Below are 15,364 nucleotides of genomic sequence, written 5' to 3'. Positions count from 1 at the left end.
ACTGTCACTATTTGTCAGCCCAAAAGTCCAAACTAGCTGGCTATTAGTGCCCCAGACCTTTACCCTCCATCCCCTATCCTTCCCTTGCAGCCCACTGTGCAATTCAAAAACATGCTCTGGAGAATTTCCTAGCCTTAAGAGCAGGTTTGAAGGGTACATTGTGAGTGGGGACTGCAAGGTAGAGAAGAAAGTGCTCCCCAGTTCTATGGAGAAAGTAACTTAGTGAGTGGGGGGGGGGGGGGAGAGAATCTTTACCACTGGATTCATTATGGATTAAGCCAACAACATTAAACATTATTGGTCAGTGGTCCCAGTTTGTGAAGGCAAGCTACCATAACTAGGAAAAAACATTGCCACCAAAAATGCCAAGTACAGTGGGCCCTTGATATCTGCTGGGCTTTAGTTCCAGGACTCCCCGCCCCCTTCCTGTGGATACCAAAATTCATGGATACTCAAGTTCCATTAAAGACGATGGCACATTAAAATGGTGTTCCTTAAATAAAATGGCAAAATAAAGGTCTGCTTTTGTGAATTTATACATTTAAAAAAATATTTTCAGTTTTGGATGCTTGAATCCATGGATAAAAAGTCCATGGATACAGAGGGCTGACTGTAGTATAGGATGGAGATAGTAATAATAACACTTGGTAAGTCATATCTATGACACCTGTCCCACTGAGGTAACACCCCAAAATGGTTGCTGACCACAATGTTTACTTACAATAATCATTTTAGAAAATCTATATATACAGTAACTTTTTTGGAAAAAAAAGTGAATGCTAGACTTTTTGTGCTGCTGGACACCCAGAGCACTAGAACATGCTTTTCTAGAGCATGTGGTATCCTGGACACCATACATCACTGCAGCTGTCCGACAGGGGAGGATTATATATGCAAATTTGCAAGCAAAGTAAGAATGATATATGCAAATAGGAAAATACCAGATCTTCCTAGGATACTGCTGTGCACCAATGTGGCCCAAATGACCACTTTGCTTATTGTCTTTCTTACTGTTCATATAGCTAACGACTTTGTACTTCCCATGGCATTAATGATAACAAGTGTGCCATTGTTGAGAAACAATAACGTGTCTCCGTATGAAAGAGTGGAAAGTGCACATTTCAACAGAGGAAATGGAAATGTATTCATAAAAACTAATAAATGCAACTCTCTCTCCCCAAGGGAAGAGGGGAAACAATGCTGGTTTTGGCATCTTAAAAATCTGAAAGAGGGCTTCACACAAAGGGCAGCAACTTAATTTTTTAACTGCTATGGTAGAGAGAGCGTGAACTCTAGGAAGAGGCTGCCGTTAGGCATTCAAGGGCCATGTTAATAGACTCTGTGAATGCAGTGTTTCAGCTGTTTCAATGGGCTCTTCACTGGAAACATTATACATTCCAAGGACTTTTAAGATTATAAACCAACGTTTGGCTATGCCAATTTTCTATTTTGGAATATAGCAATATACAATGACATTAGTTTTTAAGATACCTCTCCTCTTGTACACGTTTTTGTCTTCACCAACTGGTAAACAAAGTACTGGTGTGTGTGGTATTGTTTGCCTAAGGTGAACCCACCACAGGGTTTTCTTGGCAAGTTTCTTCAGAGAGAGTTTGCCACTGCCATTCTGAGGCTGAGAGAGTGTGACTTGCCCAAGGCCACTCAGGGGTTTTCATGACTGAGTGGAGATTCTAACCCTGCTCTCCAGAGTCATAGTCCAACACTCGCAACACTCAAACCACTACACCATAGGAATCTATATAGGTACTCACCATTTCTGGAAGCCTACAGGAGAAGCAATATACCTTTTGAATAACAACCCTTTCATGAAGGATGGAATGGGAAAGCTAGATAGGAAGGAATAGGTAGGTAAACATCAGCAGGAAGCAAAGAAGGAATCAAGAAGATGGCCTAGAGATTTCCAAAAATGGAAACTGAGTATATGGTATTACCGGTGACTTTATATATTTATAAAAGGATGTACAAATATTTTTCTTTCCCCCCCCCCCCCTTTCTTATACAACTTGGACATATTTAATAAAAATACATTACACAGAGAGAGAGAGAGAGAGAGAAGAAAAACAAACCCTTCACAGTACACAACTATAGTACCATGATTCCACTTTAAATATCATGGCTGCATCCTGTGGAATCCTGGGTTTCATAGTTTGGTGAAGCACTAGATCTCTCTGGCTGAGAGTTCTAAATATGTTGTATGTGCCTTCAAGTCACCTGCCAGCCTATGGTGATTCCATGAATTTCATAGGGCTTTCTTAGCCAAGGAATCCTCAGAGGTGGTTTTGCCAGTTCCTTCCTCTAAAATATAGCCTACAGCACCTGGTGTTCATTGGGAGTCTCCCATCCAAGAGGGTGACCCCGCTTTGCTTCCAAAATCGGGCATGGTCTAGTGCTTTAGGATATTTGATGTGACGATGTATGTGCCTTCAAGTCATTTCCGACTTATGGCAACCCTAAGGCGAACCTATCATAGGTTTTTCTTGGCATTTGTTCAGAGGAGCTTTGCCATTGCCTTTCCCTGAGGCTGAGGGTCACCCAATGGGTTTCCATGGCAGAGCAGGGAATTGAACCCTGGTCTCCAGAGTGTCAGTCCAACATTCAAACCACTAGGCCACCTTGACTTTGGGGTATTTACCTTTTCATAAACTATAAACCTCAGGATTCCTTAAGATGCAGCCATGGCAGTTAAAATGCAATAATTTTGGCATAAAATATGTTGTTTGAAAGGTGCTCATTGCACTTTTTAACATTTAAAAGTGGGGTCTGGCCCCTGACATACTCTTTTTTTAGCAGTCCATGCGATCCCTGGAAGGTTCTGGGGCAGAAAAATGGTTTCTAGACTCTCTGTAGTTACCTACTTTAGTTTGCATTGATGATTGCATTTCCAAATAAAGATATGATAAGAAATAACAGTATGTGGCTGAAGAAAAGGGCAGCACCAGCCTTATTTTTCTGAGATTGTGGGAAAGCTTTGCCTTTCTTGAATGGAGACGCAGAGATGGACAAACCTGCACCTGTCACCTCTCTCATGCAGTTTGAAATGGCAGAGTGATCCCGCAAGGAAGCTCTCTGGCCATGCCCATAGGAGGCTACCACAACACAACTCACTGCTGTTCAATAAAAGCTGTTTTCAGCTGCCTTTCCACCTCAGAGCTTAGAAAAGCTACTTTCTGGATTGTACCTCCCAGAATCCCAGCTCGGTTCTGTTCTAATGCAGAGTGGTTGGAGCAAGGTTTAAGTCCAACCCCCTGATCATTTGTAGAGAGATCTTGTAGCACTTTTGAGACTAACTGAAAGAAAGAAGTTGGCAGCATGAGCTTTCATAGGAGGATATCACATGACTGAAATTGGACGTATAACCCAGTGGCATCCTGAACGGAATCATGCGTATTCACGTTATTGCGCAAAAGGTTACCACACGCAATCACTGGCAGTCCGAACGCACTCCAAACGCAATCACTGTCAATCCACACTTAAGTAAATTCGGTGAACTAGCAAAGTCACAAACCCTATTCCTAGGCAACTTTGCACTCAGTGCGCTGTTGTTTGGTGTGATGTGCATGTCTCCTTTGGCCCTGGTTTCCCATGAAGCCACACTGCAATTCCGCTTCAATTTTGCTTCTGCTTGTCCTTCAGCATTGCTGAGGGGGGGCTGCTTCCTGCTAATTAAAAGGCATGGACCCGGAGCTATTGGGTAACCATTATATTCACGTTTTTACTGGACAAGAGTGAATATATGCTTGTTTTAACGTGAATAGCGCATGTCCTTTCAACCATTTTTCCTGTCTCCCCCCCCCCCCCAACCTCTTTTGTAAATTGTGGGGTTCCTTGGTTCCTCTCTCTCACTCGCCTAAATATGCTATGCTCCAGTCATCTGGAGTCTCATTGAGCATGCACAAGGGTGCCAGTTCGCAATTAAGAACCCACCAATGTGATGGCTTACTTTGCACAGGATCTGGGTTGCATTCGGGGAGGCCATTACAGCGAATTTAAGCTATGATAAGTAATCACGTAATTACATGAATTTTCAAATTGACCTCGCTATCTTCTCTTTCGAAATTGAGAGCCTCCCGTCCCGTGTGATATCTTCCGTAGACTTAAGCCTACCTCCTGAGGTGCATTTGGTGGAGTGGAAAGCCAGGGATAGACCTAGGTCTGTGTGTGTGTGTGTGTGTGTGTGTGTATGTCTTACGTCTGTCCCTGGCTTTGCACTCCACCAAATGCATCTGAGGAAGTAGGCTTAAGTCTACAAAAGCTAATGCTGCCAAGTGCCAACTTCTTTCTTTCTTTAGACTCAAAAGGTGCTACAAGATCTCTCTTCATACTGATTCTACAGACTAACATGGCTATATCTTTGGATTCTACCTCTGATCATTTGTTGTTGTTTTGCGCCTTCAAGTCCTCTGAACACGTCCTACTTTAAAAGGTCATATCACAGAATTTTCTTGGCATGATTTGTTCAGAAGGGGTTTGTCCTTGCCTTCCGACTGAGGCTGAGAGAGTGTGGGTTTCCATAGCTAAGTTTACTTTTGCTTTCTTCTGAGGCTGAGAAAGTGTGACTTGCCCAAGGTCACCCAATGGGTTTCCCATGGCTGAATGAGAATTTGAACCTTGGTCTCCATAGTCCAGCACTCAACCCACTTTCATGGTGCCCATGCCCTTGGTCAACCATTCTTGGCAATATTTGTTTAGAGGGGGTTTGCTTTCTGAGGCTGAGAGAGCGTGACTTGCCCAAAGTCACCCAATGGCTTTCTATGGCTGAACCAGAATTCCAACCCTGGTCTACAGAGTGATAGTCCAATGCTCAAACCCACTATATTGGCTCTTATGGCAAGCTTATCACAGGATTTTCTTTGCCAGAAGAGGGGGTTTGCTTTCCTGTGAGGCTGAGAGAGTGTGGGGCTTGCCCAAGGTCACCTAGTGTATTTTTTATGGCAGCGCCGGGATTCGAACCCTGGCCCCAAGAGTCTCAATCCAGCGCTGAAACCACTAGGCCAGGCTGGCTCTAAGCTCCTTCAGGGCAAAAGAAGCCACAGCAATTCAGCTCCAGCCAGACCAGACAAAGCGCCGGTCTCCCATTGGCTGGGCCTCCGAACGCTAGGCTTCCTCTCGGTGCGCCGCGTCCAATCAGCTCATTGATATGCAAATCGGAGGGTATAAATAGGGCTGGGGTGGGGCGGCCTTGGGATTTGGGGGCGGCGGAGCGGAGGAGAAGGAGCTTCGTTGGGTTTGGCCGCCCCCGTTTTGTCTAGGCTTCCTCCCCTGGATCGCTTGCCTGCATTGTCCTGCGGATCCCCTCCAGCAGACAGAGACCCTTCGGCCATGGCTCCCTCCTCTCGGCCCAGCCACAAGAACAGACCCAGCCGGGAGGACGAGGATTCAGACGAGACGCGGGGAGACAGGAAGGTGAGCGCGTTTGGGGAGGGCTTTTTAAGGAGAGGGAGGGCTGTTCTCCCCACGGTCCGCCCCCCAGGCACGTCCTCCTTTTCCCGGAAGCGCCCTACATTTCCATCCTCCTCTCCAGGGGGAATGGCAGAATGTCCTCCATTTGGAGCACGCATTCATATTTGTATTTTGGGCTCAGGGGTGACCAGACATGTCCTCCTTTTCCAGGACACGTCCTACATTTCAACCTCCTCTCCAAAATGGCCCCCATTTGGAGCATACATTCATATTTGCATTTTGTTTAGTTCAGAGTGACCAGACACGTCCTACATTTCACTCTCCTCCCCAGCTGGAATTGCAAAATGTCCTCCATTTGGAGCATGGATTTATCTTTATATTAGTGTTTTTAGGTCAGGATGACCAGACACGTCTTCCTTTTCCAGGATATGCCCTACATTTCAACCTCCTCTCCATGAAGAATTGCAAGATGTCCTCCATGTAGAGCATGGCTAAGAAAAACGAATTGACATTGACCTCAGGGTGACCAGGTTTCCCCTCCTTTTCCCCGGACATGTCCTACATTTCAGCCTCCTCTCCAAGAGGAATTGCAGCATGTCTTCCGTTTGGAGCATGGATTTATTGTTGGTACTTTTAGCTCATGGTGACCAGACACGTCCTCCTTTTTCTTGGGCACGTCCTACATTTCAACTTCCTGACTGGGAGGAATGGCAAAATGCCTTCCATTTAGAGCCTGAATTGTATCTTAACATTAGTGTTTTTAGCCCATGATAAGCAGAGGGTCCTCCTTTTCCAGGACACGACCTACATTTCAGCCATCTCTCCAGGAGGAATTGCAAAATGTCCTCCATTTTGAGCAGAACTAAAAAGCATGGCTTTACATTGATATGAGTGGCTCTAGTTTTTATTTGGCCATGTCTTGTCCTACACTTTTGTCTTGTCCTACATTTTTCCTCAAAATTCCTTCATTTTGCAGTGTCTAGTCCTCCTTCGCCAGGACGTATCCACAGGTCCTGCTTTTCCAGGACGTATCCTACATTTCAACCTTCTATCCAGGAGCAATTCCAAAATGTCCTCCATTTGCAGCAGGACTAAGAAGCATAGTTTACATTGATATGAGTACTTCTGGCTTTTAGCTGGCCATGTCCTCCATTTTTGCTTGAGTGTCCCTACATTTTGCAGTGCCTTGTCCTCCAAGGTGGTGAAGACATCGGGTCACCCTGCCCCAGGGTGCCCTAACTGCCAAGGAGGACAAGGCATTGCAAATTGTAGGACACTCAAGCAAAAATGGAGGACATGTCCCAGTAAGAGCTAAAACAGGGTGACCAGATATTGTAACTACAGATAAGGACAAGGCACTGCAAAATATAGGACACTGCCAAATAAAGGCTAAAAGGACAGGTCCTGGAAAAGAAGGACATCTGGTCACTGCGCTGAAAACATTCATATCAGTGTAAATCCATGCTTCTTAGCCATGCTCAAACTGCAGGACATTTTGGAATTCCTCCTGGGCAGAAGGCTGAAATGGAGGACATGTCCTGGAAAAAGGAGGAGGTCTAGTCACCCCGCCTTAATTGTGCTTAAGTTGTCAGCTGCTTTGAGTCCCAATTTTCGGAAGAAAAGCAGGAAATAATAATAATAGTAATAGTAATGGTAGTAATAATAGTTATTATTATTTTCCTCTCTAGGCGAGGAAACCACTGGTGGAGAAGAAGCGCCGGGCGCGCATCAACGAGAGCCTCCAAGAACTTCGGCTGATCTTAGCGGACACGGAGGTAGTAACTCCCTCTGCAAAGGTTTTTATTTTTGGGGGGGGGGGTGGCAGGGAAAGGGATGGGGGGAATCTATGGGGCTGGCAAGGTGAAGGATGGCTCTGCTTTGGGCTTTGCCTGTCTCTCTTTTCCCTCCTTTAGTTCCAGGCGAAGATGGAGAATGCCGAAGTGCTGGAGCTGACAGTGAAGCGGGTCCAAGGCATCCTCCAGAGCAGTTCGCTCGGTGAGGGACCCCATTTCGTACCATCTTTGCACACACAGAAACACACACACAAGTACATGTACATACATGCACAGGTGCCATTCATCCTCACAGGTCTGTTAAGATGGGGCCATGTGTGTATGTGCCTTCAAGGCACCTGTTGACTTATGGAGACCCCACACATTTCATAGGGTTTACTTAAGCAAGGTATCCTCAGAGGTGGTTTTTGCCAGTTCCTTCCTCTGAAATATAGACTACAGCACTAGGTGTTTATGGAGGAGGGGGGGTCTCCCATCCAAGTACTAATCAGGGCTGACCCTATTTACCTTCCAAGGTCATATGGGATATGGTGGGTTTGAAGTATTCAGTTATTGTTGTGTGCCGCCAAGTCATTTTTTACTTATGGCAGCCCTAAACCTATTATAGGGTTTTCTTTTCAAGTTTCTTCAGAGGGGGTTTGCCATTGCTTGCCTCTGAGGCTGAGAGAGTGTGACTTGCCCGAGGTCACCCAGTAAGTTTTTATGCTAAATCGGGGAATCAGACCCTGATCTCCAAAGTTGTAGTCCAACACCCAAACCGTAACACCACAGTGATTCTCTGTAGTATTTAGATTACTTTAAAACAGATATTCCATCAATGTTGATATCTCCTTATTAAGATTTGGGGTGGGTGGTATCATTCGAAAGGCAAATAGACTGCCAACATGGGGCAACCACAGACATTGGGAAAGGTTTTTTGGTTTGTTTTTGTTGAAACGTTCACAGGTAGCGTAGGCCTTGAAGGCACCAGATCCCTTCTGATGTCAAAAAGTAAGCAGGGTCAGGCCTGATTAGTACTTGGATGGGGGACTACAAAGGAGTCTAAGTTTTGTAGGTTATATTCAGAGGAAAACCATAGCAATCTGTCTTGAATATTTTGGGGCAAGTGTCCTGTGAAATTCACGGGTTGGGACCTGTGACTTGAAGACACTTACACAGGCTTAGCATCCAGTTGGTTGGTCTCAACCAGAGTAAACCCAGTCTGTCAATTGGTTAAATGTGGCAACATGGGAATAAACCCCATTGATTCAGTCGGCCTACTCTAGTCAGGAATAATAACCGGATTTAGGCCATATCACTAATAAGTAGGAAGTACACCACTTCCTACTTGTTAGGGAGACAGGCATCCTGTCTTAAGATCACAGAAATAGGCCATATCTGTGTTCATTTTTACCAGTCACGTGTTTCAGTTTTATAGTTTCAGTCACTTTGGTGGGAAGTCACTTTCTTCTGTTCACTATCTGAGGGTTGAAAGAAAAAAATATACAGTAGTTGTCATATTCCCTTGCAGTGGTATTGTTCCCTTCCCCACCCCACTACCCCTGTGAGGGCAGTATCATTATTTCTCCTTGTCCTTTTTTAATGTATTATTTTTCCAACAAACCTTTATGCTTAAACTAAAAATATTTTAAATGCACATTGCTTTTTGTTTGAGCAAATCCTTGAGTAGAAAATGGCCTCCCTCTTGTGCCTAAATATATCCCTGTCATCTGTTCTGGTCTTCCTAACTAATCGGGAGTGATAACATAGTTTTGTTTAGAGTATAGATATTATTGTTTTTACAACAGTGGGTGCCAGAGCTGCAACCTGTGGTGTTGCAGCTCAGCTTTCAGCAGTTTGCACCTGTTGTAGCTATTATTTAAGTTTGCCATGAAAGTGCGTAAGTTTGTTTGAGCCTAGCTCAGTTCACATATTACACTCCATAAATATTACTCTCCCCCTAAGCACCAGTGAAGCCACTTGAGTTATCGTAGGGCCATTTGACACAGTACAGTTATAGAATTGTGATTCCCTGTGAACGGCTGTTGATGCATCCTGTGTATCCTGGGGAGTGTACTTTGGAGAGACACTAAAGATCTCTAGTGAGAATTCTAAGTCTCTCTACCTAAACTGCAGATCCCAGGATTTCATTGTATGTTGACAGGGCAATTAATATGGAATCATAACTGGGTCATTGTGTAGTGTGAGAGGACTCATACAAAGCAGGCATTTCTATATACTACTGACACTCTCTTTTCAGAAATGACTTGTCTTGCTGAACTAAGACAGAAGCTTTCCCTGGGAAATATGGGGCTAAATGCAATGCTGAGTTCCATGTAGCTTATGGTTCCATCTAGCATGGACTGACTGAATCAGTGGGATTTACAGTATGTCAGTGTAGGCTTCCCATTCAGTAGGTGATTCAGTGGTTTTGCTCCAGCTGGATCTAACAATAGCATTTAGGATGCAGTTATTTTCCCGACATATTTTTGATTATAGTTTTCATAGAGATTGTAGGCCCAGATTTGAAACATTTTCAATGTCTGGTGTGAAAGGAACTAATGGGTGGGTTGTACCGTTCTAGCATGGAGCCAGCCTTGAAGAACAAGAGAATAGAGCCATGTACACCATGGATGAAGAGGGTAGAAGAGGATGGTTTTGTGACTTTTGGATGTGTTTGTTTCCTTTTTTGCCCCTTGGTCTTAGATGATGACAAGCTACAGCGAGAGGCCAGCGAGCGCTTTGCAGCTGGGTATATTCAGTGCATGCATGAAGTTCATACTTTTGTCTCCAGCTGCCCTGGGATTGATGCTACCATTGCAGCAGAGCTCTTGAATCACCTTCTGGAGTCTATGCCCTTGAATGAAGGCAGTTTCCAGGACTTGATTGCAGACGTCTTGTCGGACTCCTCAATCAGCCAGTGGCCAAGCAGTGATGGGCAACCCCAAACACCTGAGGCATCCCCTGTAGCTTTAAACCTGCCCAGTCTTACTTCACCTCTTCCTTCACCTTCCTCAAGTGAAGAAGTTTGCTCTGATCTGGAAGACACAGAGACTGAACAAAGCCACACCTCTTTGGATGGACTGGACAGGTCTAGGACACCAAATGTGCCTTCCTCCAGCCTGTCCAAATCTGTGTGGAGGCCTTGGTAATAAACTGCACAGGAACCAACGAAGACCTACCTAATAGGGAGAATACTTGAGCACTGTGTTCTTCTAGCCACTGGAATAGAGACGGTGAGGATTTCAGATGGTGCATTTGTGTCGTACAATTACGGTATTTCAGGACTGTATAGATGGCACTATTCCACTGTCAAATCCTGACAGGCTAAATAGGTTAATGAGTTACTATTGCATTTGTGTGTGTGAGGGATGAGTTTTGTAAGTTTTATTAAAAAAATATTTTAGGAATGTGGGGTTAAAAAGAGACGGAAGTGTGTGCAAGTAGAGTTCTTTTGTTGATGCACCACAATGTTTTTGCAACTTACCTGTTTCCTCTTTTTGTTTTGGCCCTTATAAGTGGCCCGATATGTCACTACCTTTGGGTTTTTTTTTTGGGGGGGGACTTTGTGCATTTGAGAACCTGGTGGTTTAATCCAGTGAGAGGGATGTTAAGCATTTGTGCTTAAAACTCCAAATGTTTTAGTGATAGCATTAAAAAAAGGGAAATCCCTAAAAGGGATTGATGAGGCTAGTCTCTTGATGAGTTTAGTGGTCTAGGATCTCTCCTTCAATGAAGGAAAAGAAAACTAGAAGCCAGACTGGAATAGGTGAGCATTTAAAATATTGGTGGCAGGGTGCCTTTTAGAAACATGTCTTGTGCACATTTTCTAGCACATTTGAATTTATTGTGGTATGTATATTAGCTTGTCAAATGTTTATTTTAATCTTTTTAAAGAAAACAATAAAAGCAACTAAATTCACCAATGATTGCATGTATTTTGGGGTGTGATACTTCTGCTCTAGAAATTCAGTTTCCTGCTGATGATTAACAAATACCTATCTTTGAGTGCAAACATTGGTAATTAAGCACTTAATTCTTGTACTGAACTTGCCAGTTCAAGTACAGGGAGTTGGAATGTTTAATTTGTTCAGGATTCCTGGCCAAGCTTGGTTTTGGCACACTAAATTCCTCTGTAATTAAATCTGTAGTTTTCAGATATAAGATACTTCATTTGCCATTACTAAGCCATAAAGAAACTCCAAAGACCTACCTGCAGTCGTGCACCCTGATCCTATGCAAGACTTTCTTCCAAGGAAACATGCATAGGGTCAGCATATGCAACTTACAGAAGTAAACAGAATGCAGCCTTAAAATTAATAAGCCTTTTGAACAATGTGAATACTTTTTGAACACAGAGTAGTGAAAATGTGCAATTGATTATGATATGGATTAGAAAGACTGAAAGATCTACAAGCTGCTCAGGTTCTTGGTCTTCCTCCACACAGAATAAGTTGTCTTCTTTTTTTTGAAGATGTATGAGCTGTTGCGTACTGTTATATTTCCACAGACCTGTCATTGTAACATATATAACATAGACCAATTCTGTAAACTTACTACATGAAAGTGTTCCATCATGGCAAAAGGAGGGGTAAAAGTAAGATAGTTGGTAGCTTTGTAATCTTCTTTTTTGTTAACCATGTGGAATAATAAAAGTGGAAACAATGTTTTTTTAGTAGATGTGTGCTTTGTAACTTCCTTTTAAAAGCCATCTGATGTGGATGGTCTTAATTCATAGCCTTGTCATCAGGGTTGTTTCTCTTTGCCTGCTAAATTCTCACCTACCTTTGAACTAGAAGGAATGGCTTACAGTCTTCCTCCCTCCCATTTTCCCCTGTAAAGATCTTTCTGGTTTTAGAGCAGATGGGAGGGAGTGTTTTGATGTGTAAACTAAGCAATACTGTGGACAGTTCAAGTGGAAATAACACCCTATACATAATGGCCTTTGAGAGAGTGTATGGAATGAGGGAAATAGCCTGTAATCATACTCAAAATGAGTAAATCCTACTGAAGTTTCTTTTAAGACACTAAGCATGATCATGAGTACTGTACTTAAAAGCAGTTTTGAGTAAGTAAGAAGAACAAAGGGCTTTAGTAGCGTGGGTATCTTTTCTTTTACTGCCATTCCACACTAGAGCAGAAGTTGGGGAAACCTATCCTTAACTTCGTATGCACAGAATTCAAGGACATAGCCATGTTAGTCTGGAAAATCAGCATGCAAAGGTTTGAGACTAACTTCAGTTACTCTCAAAGGTGCTGCAAGATCCCTTTGTATGCACAGTGAATACCATAATTCCCCAAAGTTACTGAAGGTCAATTTGATGTCCAATCCTTTGTAAATTGTATTCAGTCATACATGTTCTGCTTCAGTTGGTGGGTGGAGATGGTGAGATATGATTCAATTTTGGCAGATGTTTTCTGATTTAATTCTTCCAATAGAGATGTACTTGTACTATGAATGAATGTAAGTTTGTAAACTTCCAAACTGTGGAATACTGAACGTAATTCAGTCAGGCACATCATTCTAATGGGTTTTATCTATACAGTGAAACTGTTTCAGATGTTACAGTTATTTTGGACAGCTTTTTATTGCAATATAGGTTGGCCTCATATTTGGATTAGTCTTAAGTTGGTGTTCACATACTGTTGAATTACATGCATGTAACCAGAATCTCTTGATCCATGTTGTGTGCTGTCAGCATTTTCCAGGTAAGCAATAAGTGTGTGTGAGTGAGGGGAGTGACTTTAATTCCCCTGATTTGTAAATCCAAGAAGTATATATTATGATGAGGGTTTTCACCTATACAACTGAATTAGCCTTAGGAGTCAAGGCACAATCATTGCCATACTCCCACAGACCAGTATTTCCTGGAGCTAAACAGTGTTGTGTGTAAGCCTGTAAACCAGGAGGGGACAATGTGTTGGATTGCAGCTCCCATTAGTCCTAGCCCCCATTGCCGGTGTTGAAGAAAAATGAGATTTGTGGTCCAAGAAGATAATTTGTTCCCCACCCTTGCTATAAATAGTCAAGATTGAGATGTAGCTAATGTTGAAGAGGGCCCTTAGTTCAATGGTACAGCACATGGTTGTCATGCAGAATGTCCTAGGTTGAGGTCCTGCTAACTCAGGGGGAAGAAATGAGACTGCTCTCTAATTGCTTGAAAAGCAACTGCCACTTAATGCAATGTAGGTAAATTTAAAGCTAAGTGGGTCAGTACCCTCGTGCAGTGTGTGGCTCCATCAGAGCAACTGAAAAAGAAGGTAAGGGACATGGTACAAGAATTCAGTTACCTCAGAGTTGGAGGGAGATTATGTGAGTAGCGCCAGAGTGGATGTGTATTATGAAGTCTCTAGAGTAAAGTGGCCAAAAAACCTTAGTAAGCATAAGTAATGTGTGCATGATATTAGGTGGGATTTTATGCACCTGTGGGAGGACATAGTGCATAATTAGATGCCTTGAGAATTTCGAATTTGTTCCTATCTTTTTTAGTTACGTTCTGCACAGGAATTAGTCTCAGTTCTAATATCTGCCTCTTTTCTGTTTTAGACAGAAATATCTTCTGTTAGATGTCCACTGCTATACAGAACTGATAGGTACACTGGATCCTCATTGATTCCTTCACTTCTGGCTCTCTAGATTCCTCTCTAGGACACTTTGAGTCAAGGACTGTACCCAGCTTTTCTCATGTCATTCAGAATAAAATATGTCTAGGGCTGGACAAGTTGTGGTTTTCAAGATATTGTTAGACTGCAACTCCTACCAATCCTAGACTACATAGCCAATGGTGAGGAATCATTGCAGTCCAACAACATGGAGGGCTCAAGATGCCCACCCCCACCAAGTTTACTGTATAAACAACCAATTACTGCAAGTTCTAAGTAGGCCTTTTGCAGTAAGTAAACCTTTTACAGAAAAGTTATTTCCTTCAGTTATTAAGTGTTAAACATCACAGGGGCATGGTGAGCAGTGTTCAAAGCTACTTTGAAAATAAAATTCTATATCTTTCATAGTTACATTCCACAGTTAATCAGTAAAATGTTTTGTAAATGTTGGGAAAAGTTTTACCAATTCAACTTGTATCCATAATGCAACTGCTGAAGGAAAACAAGGCCTAGACAAAGATGGAAATGAACACTATGAGTCGTTTGTCTCATTGTTCTATTTTCCTGGTTGGTAATTCTTCTATCCAATGTGATGGGTTACCTGCTGTGGAATTTAGTTACAGTAGTGTTGCTCTGAAAACAGGAATGGGTGGGATAAGAGGAGTAAGGATGTGTGTACTGTAGTATATGAAATTTGGGGATATGTGGGATTAAATATTAACTAATTGGAGGTAAGATTTCGGTTTTTATTGGTTTTTACTGATATATTGTGATGTTTGCCTTTTATGATGTGAAATTTTTAAATGATTCTGTGAACCGCTTTGATCATCCCGGAAGAGCAGTATATAAATAAAGCATATTATTATTGTTGTTGTTGTTATTGTTATTATTATTGTGAAGCTCATGTAAGACTGCAGATTTCCATCCAGAAAATGGTGTTCAGGAAAAAGTGTTGCTTTTAACACCACAACGGAATAACAGTTAACCTGTTTCTTCAGAGACATTGGTTGCTTCCACAGGCACTCTAAATACTTAGTAAAAATGTATAGCCACTTATGATTTTAGTGAAAATTTCTCATTTCTTAATACTTTATAAAAAAAGTAAGATGCTCAGTTTATCCAGGTTCTCTCTGATGCAGGTGAAAGAGCTTGTTTTATCTAAGGTAAGATCTAACCTTAAGCTTAGAGTAGACCCGTTGAATCCAGTGGTACTTAAAGAACATCATTATGCTTCATCAGTTGCAGTGAGTTTACTTTAAGCATAACTAAGTGTGAATCCAACCAGTCTTCCTCATGCATATTCATTTTCCCCAATCATAAATAGGAAGGAGAGCCTGGCACTTTTTTGGAATGTAATTGTCTTTTGCACCATTCAATTTTATTTTTGTGAAATAGCCACACATCAGCTACAAGCCACATGCACACAATAAGGTGCAGTAGTAAACAATCTTGAAATCAGAACAACATTTTTAAAAATGGCCAAATGTCAGAGGAATACATGAGAATGCTTGTGGAAGAGGTTCTTTTCCAGGGCACATTACTCTAAGGTAAGTAATTTTGGGATGACA

At 42.5% G+C, this 15,364-nt stretch overlaps 1 protein-coding gene across 1 annotated transcript; it reads left to right on the top strand.

Annotated features, from left to right (window-relative positions):
• Positions 1-5,196: 5,196 nt before the first annotated feature.
• On the top strand, positions 5,197-14,666 carry LOC149318234 (transcription cofactor HES-6-like). Its single transcript, XM_089509276.1, has 4 exons — positions 5,197-5,424; positions 7,110-7,196; positions 7,335-7,416; positions 9,900-14,666. Exons 1-4 carry the CDS (start codon positions 5,341-5,343, stop codon positions 10,343-10,345), a joined length of 699 nt encoding a protein of 232 aa, XP_089365402.1. The 5' UTR covers positions 5,197-5,340; the 3' UTR covers positions 10,346-14,666.
• The last annotated feature ends 698 nt before the right edge of the window (positions 14,667-15,364 follow it).

Source organism: Sceloporus occidentalis, unplaced genomic scaffold (genome assembly GCF_023333645.1).
Source record: "Sceloporus occidentalis isolate IW3139 unplaced genomic scaffold, rSceOcc1.0.p SCAF_2, whole genome shotgun sequence".
Taxonomy (NCBI): Eukaryota; Metazoa; Chordata; class Lepidosauria; order Squamata; family Phrynosomatidae; genus Sceloporus; species Sceloporus occidentalis.
The sequence above is the reverse complement of the archived record's forward strand: the minus strand, read 5'-3'. Positions and strand labels throughout refer to the sequence as shown.

Excerpts from the sequence above, each read along its gene's own strand:
- LOC149318234 (XM_089509276.1), top strand. The coding sequence starts at position 5,341 with ATGGCTCCCTCCTCTCGGCCCAGCCACAAGAACAGACCCAGCCGGGAG. Across the intron at positions 5,425-7,109 it reads AGACGCGGGGAGACAGGAAG|GCGAGGAAACCACTGGTGGA; the intron begins GTGAGCGCGTTT and ends TTTCCTCTCTAG. Across the intron at positions 7,417-9,899 it reads CCTCCAGAGCAGTTCGCTCG|ATGATGACAAGCTACAGCGA; the intron begins GTGAGGGACCCC and ends CCTTGGTCTTAG.